This window comes from Heterostelium album (assembly GCF_000004825.1).
Source record: "Heterostelium album PN500 unplaced genomic scaffold PPL_scaffold6, whole genome shotgun sequence".
NCBI classification, from domain to species: Eukaryota; Evosea; class Eumycetozoa; order Acytosteliales; family Acytosteliaceae; genus Heterostelium; species Heterostelium album.
The window spans coordinates 559,198-572,216 of NW_008805068.1; the positions used below are offsets into that span (position 1 = coordinate 559,198).

The window sequence follows — 13,019 nt, forward strand, 5'->3', positions numbered from 1 at the left end:
TCGTTATTCCGGCTTCCTCTCGTTACTATGCCGGTTCCTCTCGTCGCTATTCCAGTTGTCTCGTTACTATGCAGTTTTCCTCTCGTCGTTATGCTGGTTTCCTCTCATCGTTATGCCGGTTTCCTCTCGTCACTATGCCGGTTGCCTCTTGTAGTTATTCCGGCTTCCTCTCGTCACTATGCCGGTTTCCTCTCGTCACTGTGCCGGTTCCCTCTCGTCACTATGCCGGTTTTTTCTCATCACTATGCTGGTTTCCTCTCGTCACTATGCTGGTTTCCTCTCGTCACTATGCCGGTTTCTTCTCATCACTATGCTGGTTTCCTCTCGTTACTATTCGTTACTATGTTTCCTCTCGTCGCTATGCCAGTTGTCTCTCATAGTTATGCCGGTTGCCTCTAGTCGTTATGCCGGTCTCCTCTCGTTACTATGCCAGTCCATTTCCTTTATTTCGACCACCACTCCATCTTCATGTCTCTGTCTTCAATTCCATTCTCCAGGTACAACCAGAAAAGGTTTTCTTGTCCCAATTCAAAGATTTTAATCCTGCTGGTTGTTACCTGTTTCAATCTATAATTTTTTGTAAATTAAAATCTCTCTTGTAAATAAATTAGATTTATTTACAATTAAAATCTTTTTAAATATTTTTTAAAAATCTATTATTTGATTAATTTATTTTGATAATTTCAAACAAAATTCAATATAACTACATGGTTTTAAAATAGGAACTTATTAATTCATCTACATTTGTGTTGTTAATGCTATTGACATATTAACTATTTGATCAAGTGGATTAATTGGGTGAGGTAGATAATCGGATTTGGTTTTTTGTTTTGGTTGTTTAAAAAGGTTGTCGTTCATAAATGATACCGTTAGTTTGTTGCTAACGGTGAATGTTGTTGCTGTTGTTTTCGTTGTTGGCTTCACACATAAAAATCTAACATCTTCTAGAATGTGGCTAGTTTCCAATAGCTTCATCAACAATGAGTGCTCATGTTCCATCTTGGTAAATTGACAAACCTTCAAATATTTAATAGTTCTATTGGCTTCTATGAAATATTGTAAATCTGTGTCAGCCAGTGTAGTAGCTGGAAAGTCAGTATCATTGTCGTTGATCTTATCTGTGCTTTCATCGACTACTTTGAATGTAGCAGTCAATTGAATGAGTGAATCCAATTTGAAAAGTGTCTTAATGGTATGTGTATCAATAGAAACTTTTGTTGGTAATGACAATCGTCTCAGATTAACAAGTAGTTCAATCGATGGTAAGAGTGAACGGAACAATGAGAGTTCGCCCTTGAGCTTTAGAGTTTCCAAGCGATGACCAATCGACACAATATCCTTTTTGAATACTTTGTGCGTTAAGTTCATAGTAAACTCGTACTCCATGAGTAAATTTGGAGAAAAGACATTGAACTTATATCCCTTTGAGTTGCTGTTTGTTATTGAAAGATGTCGGATTGATGTCAGTCCTGCCAGCAATGAAGGTGGTTCGTCTGATGGATGAGTAGATAAGGCATGAATCAATCTATGATAGATATGATTCAATTTGAGTCTCTTTACATTTGGAAATAGATTGATGTCGATTGGTGTTTGATCACCTCCGCCATGACTCCAATCTACAGCGTGATAGTGATTCAATTCAAGAGTCTGAATATTTGTAAAGCATTGATCTTTGATGTTGCCACTTGAAAACAATGGAATTTTGTTGTTGAAATTTATTGAGAGTGTTAATGATCGAAGTGTTTGGAATGGTGGTTCATCTCTGCCAGGCAATACGAATGGTCTTGAATTGTTTGTACTGTTACTACGAAGCGATAGAACCTCTAAATTTGGTAACAAAGTCCAATCTTCGATGTGGTAATTGCTCTTGCAGTAGATTCTCAGTTTTCTGAGTCGAGAAGCAACAGAGAGTTTCTTTATATCCTGAATCTCTGGTAAATCAATAACACTCATCGAACTGAATGACCAATAAGAGCTTATTGCATCATTATATTGTTCAATCCACTGATATGTTATTGAATTATCAGAGTATATCAATGTGAATTTACCAATATTGAATTTTATATCTCTATTATCATTATTATTTCTTTGATTATTATTATTTGTTGTTTTGTTTAATTTCTTTAATGATATATGATATGATTTCGGATAGTTTAATAAGAATTTACATTTACTATGAAGTGTTGTGATTTTAAGTGATGATTTAGCTACGATATTCACTAACCAATAATGAGATATCAATGACAATGATAATACATTGAAATCGTGTTGGTGATTTCTACATTGATCATATGATAGTTGTTCAATGATTAATCTCCATATCAAATCTGGTAGTATTGTCTGATTGCTATTGATTATTTTAGTTGAATTCAAATTATTACTAATAGCTTGACCCATTATTATTTGTCTATCTATTTTAGAATATAAATTCAATTATAAATACAACAACAGTTAACCAAAGATATTTAAAAAGATTGATTAAAATCAAATAATTAAAGAAAAATTTTAGAAAAAAAAAAAAAAAAAACAAAGCTTTGATCATCCCTTAACTGCGTGGTTGAAGTTTTAGGTGAGTGACATCAATGAATATTAAGTTAAAAAATTAAAATTAAAATTCTATTATTTATTAATAATTAGATAACAATTTTGAATAGATTATGCCATGTTATCTAATGCAGTGAAACCATGGGTCGGTTCAAGGAGATAGAGGGACTTGGTTGTCTTAGTTTTTTATGTTCAATTTCACTAATGAATGATACCGTTGCATTGTTTAGGAGTATAAAATTGGTGGTCTCTATCACGGGCAATGTACAAATAAATCTGATATGCTTAAGAGCAGTACTTTCTTCTAATAGATTCAGTAAGAGAGCATGCTCACAATCTATCTTTGTAAATCGACATACTTTAAGGTATTTAATGGTTGTGCTTTATGAAATATTCCAATGTCGAATTGCTTAGTTTCTGTAATGAAGGTTTGAACTAGCGATTCTTTTGTTATTTATATTATTCATATCTAGAGTATTGAGTTCTTTCGATGGTAAAGATAATCGTTTCAGATTTACAAGATATTTACAGCAAAAATCTATGAAACCGGACAGAGGTTTCAAAATATCAAACAGTAATACATTTATTTGTTATAGAAACTAATAAATATATTCTAAGATAGATCTTTGTTAAAGATTAATTATTAGAAAAAAATTGAAATATTTACCATTTTAAAAAAAAATAAAAAAAATAAAAAACTAAAATTAACTGTGCAATATTTCTGAAGTGATAAAATATTTTTTATTTATATACATTTAAATTGATTTAAAAGAAAACAATTAATAGGATGTCCAATAACCTTGGTTGAGGATTACTTGATTCAATCTGTTTGGTATTGATTCATATAGTGATTGGCAGTACTCCGGTGTCATTTCATATCACCACTATTAACATTATTTAAGAGCTCTATTGAGTTTAGAATGAATGGCATCTAGTATATATATTTATCTCAAGAATACCCAAGAATTTTAAAAAACATTCAGGTCCTGACTGGTTTGTTTATATATCAAATTTAGTTAAGAATGCATTTTATGTAAAAAATATTATGAGTTTTAGAATATTGATGACAAGTGAGATGTCTTGTACAGTTGTGGAATATACTAAAATTAGTTAAACAATATTATTTATTCGTCGATCTATATCATACTCTAAAATTTCTAAACAATCTGGGAATCTAGAGCTTAAGATAGATTGTCTAAGTATCCAGTTCCATATTAAATTAATGAGAGAAAAGATTGAATTTGAATCTACCACTTTCAACTTAATGATAGAATATTAGTTGTTCTATAATCAGGAACTCCTTTAAAGAATAAACTTTCTTTATACTATACTCTCCTTGTTTTATTTTCGTTTCATCTGTTAAATTACTTTTCTAAAAAAACAATATCCTTGTTTATGTAAAATCAGTTAAAAACCTTTACATTTTGAATATGAAGAAGAGTCTAAAAGGTTTTTTTTTGTATTATTTCTGAAAGTAATTCCTTAATCCTTTATTATTCTTCTAATAATGTTATTGATTTATCTTTTTAAAAATGTATTGTTATCCTTTTTTTTTTTAATGATATAATTGATTTTTAAAAAAAATTTTAAATTTTATTTTAAATATAATTGTAATCTTTTAAATATTTATTCTTTTTATACATATAGTATTTGTGTTCAGTGCTGAGTTTGTTTTTGCTTAGTTTTTCTTTAGTCTTGAAACTGTTGAAAATTAGAATTGTATTTTAAACCAATAACTTCTTGTGCCGTTCAGTAATCCAAATCAAGTATTCCACAAATCTTTTATCTTTCTGTTAACATTTTACTTGGTATCATTCTTATATATAATATAATTAAATTTTTCAAAATAAATTTAAAAGTACTATAATAAAAAATATTTTATTACTTCAGAAATATTGCACAAATTAATTTTATCATTTATTTTTTTTATTTTTTTTTAAAATGATAAATGATTCAATTTCTTTTTAATTATCAATCATTTACAAAGATCTATCTTAGAATATATTTATTAGTTTCTATAACAAATAAATGTATTACTGTTTGATATTTTGAAACCTCTGTCCGGTTTCATAGATTTTTGCTGTAATTGAAGAGAGCAAATGAGTAAACGTTGAGCACACACCTTTAATCTTGATGGTTTTGAGTTGGTGACCGATCGATGCCATTTCCAGTTTAAATACATTGCTGGTGAGGTTTAGTCGATACTCTGTATACAAGGCGATATTAATGTCATTGCTATCACTTTGGTTCTCGTTGGAAATGGAGAGGTGACGAAGTTGGGTCAGACCTGCTAACAATGACTGTGGTTCATCTGACGGCGACTTGGCGGCTGCATCGATCATCCTATGATATAGATGATTCAGTTGGAGCTTTTCAAGATTAGGGAACAACTTTTGTGTCTATTGGTACATGGTCTCTAGAAGACATACTCCATTCATCGGTATGATAATGATTCAATTCTAGTGAGTGAATATTCGTAAAACATTCACTATAGCTATTCTTTTTGGTTATACAAGTAGTAGAGGTAGTGAATGGCACTTTGTTTCTGAATTTTAAAGAGAATGATAATGATCTAAGAGATTGGTATGATGGTTCATCTTTGTTTGGTAATATGAAAGGTGTTTCATTGAATTTACAAATATTTCTATGTGAGAGAACCTCTATATTTGGTAAAAACGACCAGTCTTCAATCATATGATCAGATGCGCTGTAGATTCTTAACTTTCTGAGCTGAGATCTTCTTAATTATATCTTGATCCTCTGGTAAATGTACAAAAGTCATCGAAAAGAATGACCAATAGGTTTGTAGTGTATCATTATATTTCTGTATCCAATTGACATATCGATTAAAATTCCTTTTCTCTTTGAATAAGTATATGAATTCTCATAAGATAAGTAAGTTTACATATATTAAATTTTATATTTAATTCTCATTATTATTATTATTATTATTATTAATATTATTGTTGTTAATATTTAACTTTAAAAAAAAAGAACGTTTGTATGATTTAGGAAAATTAATAAAAAATAATGATTTGTGTTGCGTTGTTGATATACTAAGTGTTGATTTCGAGACAATGTTGACTAACCAATAATGAGATATCAATGACAATGATAATACATTGAAATAGTGTTGATGATAATGGAGTTGTTTTGAAAGTAATTCAATAATATATCTTATTATTAAGTCAGGTAATATTGTTTGATTATTATTAATAATTTCAATTTTACTTTTTTTAGTATTACTATTAATAATACTAATACTATGACTAATAGATTGTCCCATAAATGAAAAATAAAACACACAAAAATTGAAAATACTAGTTATGTTTTTACAAAAGAAAATCCAAATTTGGGTGTGTTTGTTCACTCATACACACAATTTTTTTTGAAATTTACAAAAAAAAAAAATGAAAACAAAGAAAATTCTCAAGTATAAATAAAAATCATCTGTTAATTTAATAATATTATTATATCAATTTCTTTGATAAAATTTATTAAAATGGATAAGTTAAAAATAGTTTTAGTTCATGGAGCTGTAAGTAAATAGAATTTTGAATTAAATAAAAATTTATTTTATATTAATTTTAATTATTTTATTTAATTTTTTAAAAAACAATAGTTTGGAGATGGTAGTGGATGGTGTAAAGTTTTAAAACAATTGAGAGAAGAAGGACATTGTGTTATTGCTGCCCAAAATCCATTGTCTTCTTTCGCCAATGACGTAGAGACAACAAATCGTTTAGTTGATATGCAAAACGGTCCTGTTATCTTGGTTGGACACAGCTATGGTGGTATGGTTATTACAGCTGTCGCCAACATCAATAAGAATGTAAAGGGTTTGGTGTATGTCTGCGCTGCCGCTCCAGACAAGGGAGAATCTTTGGCCGATCTCCTAGGAAAGGAACCAACACCTGGAAGCAAATTCTTCACCAAAGATAAATATGACCGTTTCTGGATTGACAACTCACATTTCTCAGAGGTGTTTGCACATGATTGTAAGGAAGCACCAGAGTTGGCTTTGGTTCAAAATCCTATTAGTCTCAACAGTTTCACCGGAAAGCTTGAAGGTACACCAGCTTGGAAGAGCATCCCTTCATGGTATGTCTTAGGTGAACAAGACAATGCAATCAATCCTATCACCCAGAAATTCATGTCGGAGAGAATAAAAGCCAAAGTAACCAGATTACCATCCAGTCATGCTTCAATGGTGTCTCATCCAATGGAAGTTTCAAATGTGATAAAGGATGCATTTAAATCATTATCAAGCTGTCCAGCCTCAAAATAATAAACTATTCATAAAAAATTTAAAAAAATTATCTATTTCTTTTGTTTATTATATTTGGTTTATATGATTATTAATTTAATACTAAGCAAGATGCTATTGAATTAAACATATTGATGGTTCATTGGGTTTAAGCAATGTATTGACCCTGTGATTTAAAAATTTAACTTGACTATCTAGATCTCTATTGGCTTTAATTTCTTGTTCCAATAGTCTCTGGGAATTTTCATTTAAAGTCATAAGTCTTTCTTCTCTTTCCCTGTTCTCTTTGATAGTTTTCATCAATTCAAAAATCATTTGTTCCAATTCCATTAACTTCCTATCATAATCTCTCATATTAATTGGTTTTACTTGATCTCGGTCGATATTAATACTTGGTATTGTTGATAGAAAAATTTGTATCTCTTCAATTGAGGATGTGTTCAACAATTGATTTTCCTTTTCGTCCAAATCTTCTATCTTTTTAATAAATAATGTTTTATATGGGATCTTCTTTAGAGTTTGAAGGCATGCTTGAATATTGTCTGAATTAGCCATTTTTGGAGTGTGTTTACCGAAACTTGGTTGATAATTAAACCATAATTGAAATCTGTTTTGATTGATTCCAAAATATAATTCAAGGTACTTAAGTCTTGAGCTTTTATTCTACCTGAATCCAAAGTAATAACAAATACTATTTTATAGTTTCCTCCCTATTTATAAATAATTAGTTTTACATAAGGAATAAAGAGAATCTAATATTATTTTATTTTTTTCTTACCTTTTTAAGAGAATTCTCAATTTCTTTTACTGTAGTATCTTTGGCAAGTACATCAGCCATTCCTGGAGTATCAACTATTAAATCATTCCCAACAAAATAATATTGAGCTTCCTTTGTCAGACCAGTACCAATACTAACTCCTGATTGGAAAACAACTTTTCCAATAATACTATTACAAATAGTACTTTTACCACTTCCTATTATGGAATTCAGTTAATTATTTTATATATTGAATTTAAAATTTTTAATTTTGTAAATCAAAAACTTAAAATTTCTGATTTACAATTTTAGATATTGTGTGTATAAAACAAAATTTTTAATGAATAATTTATATAATTTTAATTTAAAAATAATTAAATAAATTAAAACCAAAACAAATATTCTAGTTTGTGGAAACCCAGGTATATATTGTAAAATTATATTTAAATAATATTTTAATAAAAACAAACTATTTAAAAATATTTAAAAAAGGTAGTGGAAAAAGTACTCTATGTAACAGTTTGATAGGAAAAGTAGTTTTTATCTCTGGTGTAAGCGTATGTTGCCGAATGACCACTTCCTCTCAAAGCAATCAATTAGATGATATTGAAGTTATCGATACCCCAGGTCTTGAAGATGTCAAGATTTGAGAGAAAGCAGCTCAAGAGATTGAAAAAAAACTTAAAAAAGTATAAATATTCATTCTAGATTTACCAAAAAATATTTATTTTGACGCTTTTATAATATTTAGGATGGAATTTTTAAGATTTTATATGCTATTACTTTAGAATGTGGAAGAATTAAACCACATGATTTGCAAACTATAAATGCAATCAACAGAGCTATAAAGACAGATTTTCAATTCGGATTGGTCATCAACAAAGTATCGAAATCTATTGAACAAAAATTGAAAGAAACTGACTATTTGTTTTAATTTGCTTAACAAACAACCAAGTAAAATATATATTTTAAAGAAAATTGAGGAGTTAGAGGTTTTATTGAAAAACAAGGATATAAACAAAGAATTATCAATATTCCTAAAAGAAATTCCTTCTAGTTTTATTAAAACAGATTTGGTGGATAAAGTAGATATTCGAGATTACGATCAGATGGTAACAGAAATGGAATCTAAAATTCAATCCCTTATGAAAGAGTCAGATTCGGTTCTGAATAAAGCTATAAAGAGTGAGGATGACATTGAAATTGGTGAATTAAAGGGATCAGAAAACCAACATCCTCTTTCCAAAGAAGGAAATCCTCCTATATTTCAAGAATACTGTGATAGAGATAGATGCCTTGGTACAATTTTACCGGATCGATCTTGTCCAGAGAATGCACCTACTCTCATTTTATGTTCACATATTCCTCCATGTATCAGGTCTTCATACTACTCAAGTTCTCAAATGTACCTCAAGGTTCAAAATGACCAGAATTCTAATAATAATAATAATAATAATAATACTAAATAGGTGAAATATTAATTTTCAAAGAAATACTATTTATTTATGATTTTTTTTATAAAGAATAAATATTATTACCTGTTTGTTTTTAATTAAATATTTTTAATTAATAGCGATTGATTTCTAAGAATAGTAGAAATGATTTTATTGAATTGTACATCTTCTTTGAGGTTGATGATTGGGTTTGAGCAATGATTGAACCTTTTCATTTAAACTTTTAACTTGACTATCAAGATCTCTATTGGCTTTAATCTCTTGCTCCAAAAGTCTCTGAGAATTTTCATTTAGTTGAAGTAATATTTCTTCTCTTTCCCTGTCTTCTTTGATAGACTTCATCAATTCAAAAACTAAAGTTTCCAACTCCATTAATTTTCTATTAAAATCTGTGATATTTATGCTCTTTACTTGATCTTGAAGTAAATTGACACCAGGTAAAGTTGATAGAAAAGACTGAATATCTTGAACTGAGGATTCATCCAACATTTGGTTCTCCTTTTCATCTAAAGATTTTATCTTTTTAATAGATAATATATGAAAGGGTTTCTTCTTTAGAGTTTGGAGACAAGCTTGAATATTGTCTGAATTCATCTTTGCAAGAGATGATTTAGAAACTTGGTTGATAAGTAAACCGTAATTGAACTCTGTGTTGATTGATTCTAAAATATAGTTCAAGGTATTAAAATCTTGTAACTTTATTCTACCCGAGTCCAAAGTAATAACAAATACTATTTTATAGTTTCCTCCCTAAAATTTTTATTTTAATTTATTTATTAATAAAAATTAACTATTGTTTTTTGAAATATATGAAAAATATGAAAAACTATTTCTAATACTGACTTTTTTAAGGGATTTCTCAATTTCTTTTACTGTAGTATCTTTGGCAAGTACATCAGCCATTCCTGGAGTATCAACTATTAAATCTTTTCCTAAAAGATAATATTGAGCTTGCTTGGTCAGACCAGTACCAATACTAACTCCTGATTGGAACACACCTTTTCCAATTAAACTATTACATATAGTACTTTTACCACTTCCTAAAATGAAAATATATTAATTCTTTTCCTCTATCAAATAGATAAATAGTAAATAAACTTACCAGGGTTACCATAAAATCCAATAATTGTTTCATATTTCATTTCCAAAATTCTATGTAAAAATAATTTTAAATTTGTTATTTTAATTTTGTTTTTATTGAGAGATTTAAACTTTAAATTTTATTTTTAAATCCTTCTAAAAATCAAAAATTAAGAGTAAAAAGAAAACCATCAATATTTTTATAAAAAAAAAAAACAATAGAAATCTATCCATCTTCCATTGTATTTTATAAATAAAAAAAAAAATAGAAATCTATCCATTTTCCATTTTATTTTTCCACTCATTTCTCAATTATTAAAAAAGTAAATTTAACTTAAAAAACTTCATTCTCTCAACTCTTTATATTTTAAATTATATATTGTTCTAAGGGTTCAATTATCTTATCTTCTATGAATTATCCTAAAACTAATATTATATTTTTTGGAAATCCAGGTAAAGTTATAATACCATAATTAATTTAAAAAATTTAAATAAAAAATATTAATAATATTGTTTTAAAAAGGGAGTGGAAAAAGTACTCTTGGCAACATCTTGATAGGCAAAGTTGTTTTTGATTCTGGTGTAAGTTTAGGAACCGGAATGACAACAACATCTCATAGCCATGAAATTGATGATACAGTGGTCATTGATACGCCAGGTCTGCAAGATGTAAAGATGAGAGAGAAATCTGCTCAAGAAATAGAAAAACAACTTAAAAAAGTATGATTTTTGAAATATAAATATACCTAATTCGAATGATCAAGAAAACTTTATTTTTTTTCATAGGATAAAAGTTTTAAAATTGTTTATGTTATTACTTTAGAGAGTGGAAGAATTAAAGCTCATGACTTGCAGACCATAAATTCCATTAATAGAGCTATAAAAACAGAGTTTCAGTATGGTATAATTATCAACAAAGTATCAAAATATCTTCAACAAATAATTGATGCAACTCCAGATATGTTGAATATTTGTTTTGATTTACTTGACAAACAACCTTGTAAAATTTTTATTTTAAATGAAATAGAGGAGTTGGATGACCGTGATAATGCATTATTGAAAGACATGGAGGTAATCAAAGAATTATATCTATTCCTCGACAAAGTTCCTGCTAGTTTTTTATCAAAAGAAAGGGTGGATAAAGTAGATGTTCGAGATTATAATAAGATGGTGAATGATATGGAGTCTAAAATTCATTCGCTTATTAAAGAGTCAGAGATGGTTAAGAATAATGTTTGTAGACTAGAGGAAATGGATAAGTCTAAAGGTAAAGATAATCAACATCATTTGACCAATGAAGTAAATCTTCCTAAAATACAAGAAGGTAATCTTTGTGTTTCTACATTTATAGACGATGCTCCAGTTTACCTACATCGTAATCATTCTCCAACGAACAACAAGCGTTCACGCTTTCCAAAACCTCATTTTATTGAACAAAATTGTTGTTTATTTTAAAAATCTTCAAAAATAATAAAATATCTTTATTTATTATTTTATTATTTCATTCTTCAAATAAATAAATATTGATTTTGGTTATTTAATTCTAAACAATATAAAAAGTTTTCTTTGATGATCTTCATTCCTTTATTCGAAACTTTTTTAAATATGATCTATAATTTATTAAGTCGGAGAAAAAAAAAAAAGGATAATATAACTAAACTATTAAATAAAAAATCATTTGACTTAAATGATTATTGAATATCAACTGATTGGAGGAGTGGTTCATATTGTGGGTCAGATGAGAAGGAAGGTGGATTCATCTTTAAAAATGTTGTAAATAAAAATAATATCTAAATAAAAATATAATTAAGTTAGAATTGTTAAAAATGATTAAGATATTTATAATTAAATAATTAATTACTTACAGATATCAAAGCCATTGCACATTCACCACCGATAATCAAACTGAAACCACGGTGTAGTGATTGGCACTCTGTTGTAATGTGTTTCTCACAGAAAAGTTGACCAAAAAATGGAATGCAGGTACCGGCCTTTTCGTTGTGGTCAGAGTAGCAGTACTTCAGGGTATCACTAAACTTGATGGTAGTGATTGAAACGATAATTATACAGGAGAGAATGACCAAGAACATCAGGATCTCTAGAATGAAAGCAACCGACAGTGCTCGAAGATTTAAAACAAGATTTGATAAAGTTACATAGATTGCCACCAGTGAGACTCCTACTGAAGCAAACCAAATATAAGGCAATCGCCAGTCGTTCGAGAGATCATACATAAAAAATTGATAAAGTCCATTACCTATCAATGCTAATCCTACCTAAAAAGTTGTTATTAAACAGTAAGTTTTCATGTCTTAGTTTGAAATTGTTTGTTTGTTTATTTGTTTAACTTACAAATTGTATGACCAACATTCCAAAGAACAGTATCTTTTTGTATAAAGAAATATGATGTGAAATCGTGTCAAGATGTTTTCTCATTTTTTCTTTATTTTATTTTGTAATATATAAAATGACAATGATGATGATGATTGAGGAGGATGATTTTGGAAACTGACTAATTCTCTAAAACTAAATATATAAAATTAATTAATTAGTTTTATTCATTTCGACTTTAATTTTAAATTTAATTTAAATGTAATGCAATTTTGAATTGAGTTTTAGTGGTTGCATAAGTTGGAGCAATAACACTAGTGAATGATTATTGAAAAAGTGTAGAATGTTGAAGTATATAAAGGTTTACTCAAACTATTATGAGATATACTGATAATAATAATAATAATAATTCTAAATATGTTATAGGACGATATTGAATAAATATAGTATGCGATCAAATCTATCAAAAGCTAATAAATTAAAGAATTTGTTTGGTTAAAGAAAAGCGATAAAAACATAAAAAAAAAACAACCACCACCCAACACAAATTTCAAATTGGCGGTTCATTAATTTAGAATTTATGTGT

The 13,019-nt window shown here is 28.2% G+C and overlaps 9 protein-coding genes across 9 annotated transcripts; 4 read left to right on the forward strand and 5 right to left on the reverse strand.

Annotated features, from left to right (window-relative positions):
• Positions 1-634: 634 nt before the first annotated feature.
• On the reverse strand, positions 635-2,397 carry PPL_06800 (uncharacterized protein; the record flags this gene model as incomplete). The annotated part of the gene is made up of 2 exons (XM_020577651.1): positions 635-653; positions 743-2,397. The coding sequence occupies 2 exons, from the start codon at positions 2,395-2,397 to the stop codon at positions 635-637; spliced, it is 1,674 nt and encodes a 557-aa protein (XP_020432099.1).
• A 288-nt stretch (positions 2,398-2,685) lies between these two features.
• On the forward strand, positions 2,686-4,226 carry PPL_06801 (uncharacterized protein; the record flags this gene model as incomplete). The annotated part of the gene is made up of 4 exons (XM_020577652.1): positions 2,686-2,909; positions 3,018-3,118; positions 3,561-3,653; positions 4,192-4,226. The coding sequence occupies 4 exons, from the start codon at positions 2,686-2,688 to the stop codon at positions 4,224-4,226; spliced, it is 453 nt and encodes a 150-aa protein (XP_020432100.1).
• A 159-nt stretch (positions 4,227-4,385) lies between these two features.
• Positions 4,386-5,830, reverse strand: PPL_06802 (uncharacterized protein; the record flags this gene model as incomplete). The annotated part of the gene is made up of 5 exons (XM_020577653.1): positions 4,386-4,405; positions 4,667-4,887; positions 4,970-5,204; positions 5,251-5,406; positions 5,602-5,830. The coding sequence occupies 5 exons, from the start codon at positions 5,828-5,830 to the stop codon at positions 4,386-4,388; spliced, it is 861 nt and encodes a 286-aa protein (XP_020432101.1).
• A 216-nt stretch (positions 5,831-6,046) lies between these two features.
• On the forward strand, positions 6,047-6,832 carry PPL_06803 (alpha/beta fold hydrolase; the record flags this gene model as incomplete). Its single annotated transcript, XM_020577654.1, has 2 exons — positions 6,047-6,082; positions 6,167-6,832. The coding sequence occupies 2 exons, from the start codon at positions 6,047-6,049 to the stop codon at positions 6,830-6,832; spliced, it is 702 nt and encodes a 233-aa protein (XP_020432102.1).
• A 127-nt stretch (positions 6,833-6,959) lies between these two features.
• PPL_06804 (uncharacterized protein) lies at positions 6,960-7,649 on the reverse strand (the record flags this gene model as incomplete). The annotated part of the gene is made up of 4 exons (XM_020577655.1): positions 6,960-6,977; positions 6,998-7,288; positions 7,384-7,521; positions 7,590-7,649. The coding sequence occupies 4 exons, from the start codon at positions 7,647-7,649 to the stop codon at positions 6,960-6,962; spliced, it is 507 nt and encodes a 168-aa protein (XP_020432103.1).
• A 488-nt stretch (positions 7,650-8,137) lies between these two features.
• Positions 8,138-9,037, forward strand: PPL_06805 (uncharacterized protein; the record flags this gene model as incomplete). The annotated part of the gene is made up of 3 exons (XM_020577656.1): positions 8,138-8,206; positions 8,320-8,451; positions 8,543-9,037. 3 exons carry the CDS (start codon positions 8,138-8,140, stop codon positions 9,035-9,037), a joined length of 696 nt encoding a protein of 231 aa, XP_020432104.1.
• Positions 9,038-9,172: 135 nt separating this feature from the next.
• Positions 9,173-10,164, reverse strand: PPL_06806 (uncharacterized protein; the record flags this gene model as incomplete). Its single annotated transcript, XM_020577657.1, has 3 exons — positions 9,173-9,772; positions 9,866-10,062; positions 10,125-10,164. The coding sequence occupies 3 exons, from the start codon at positions 10,162-10,164 to the stop codon at positions 9,173-9,175; spliced, it is 837 nt and encodes a 278-aa protein (XP_020432105.1).
• A 538-nt stretch (positions 10,165-10,702) lies between these two features.
• PPL_06807 (uncharacterized protein) lies at positions 10,703-11,557 on the forward strand (the record flags this gene model as incomplete). The annotated part of the gene is made up of 2 exons (XM_020577658.1): positions 10,703-10,822; positions 10,889-11,557. 2 exons carry the CDS (start codon positions 10,703-10,705, stop codon positions 11,555-11,557), a joined length of 789 nt encoding a protein of 262 aa, XP_020432106.1.
• A 236-nt stretch (positions 11,558-11,793) lies between these two features.
• Positions 11,794-12,538, reverse strand: PPL_06808 (uncharacterized protein; the record flags this gene model as incomplete). The annotated part of the gene is made up of 3 exons (XM_020577659.1): positions 11,794-11,892; positions 11,968-12,378; positions 12,455-12,538. 3 exons carry the CDS (start codon positions 12,536-12,538, stop codon positions 11,794-11,796), a joined length of 594 nt encoding a protein of 197 aa, XP_020432107.1.
• Positions 12,539-13,019: the final 481 nt, after the last annotated feature.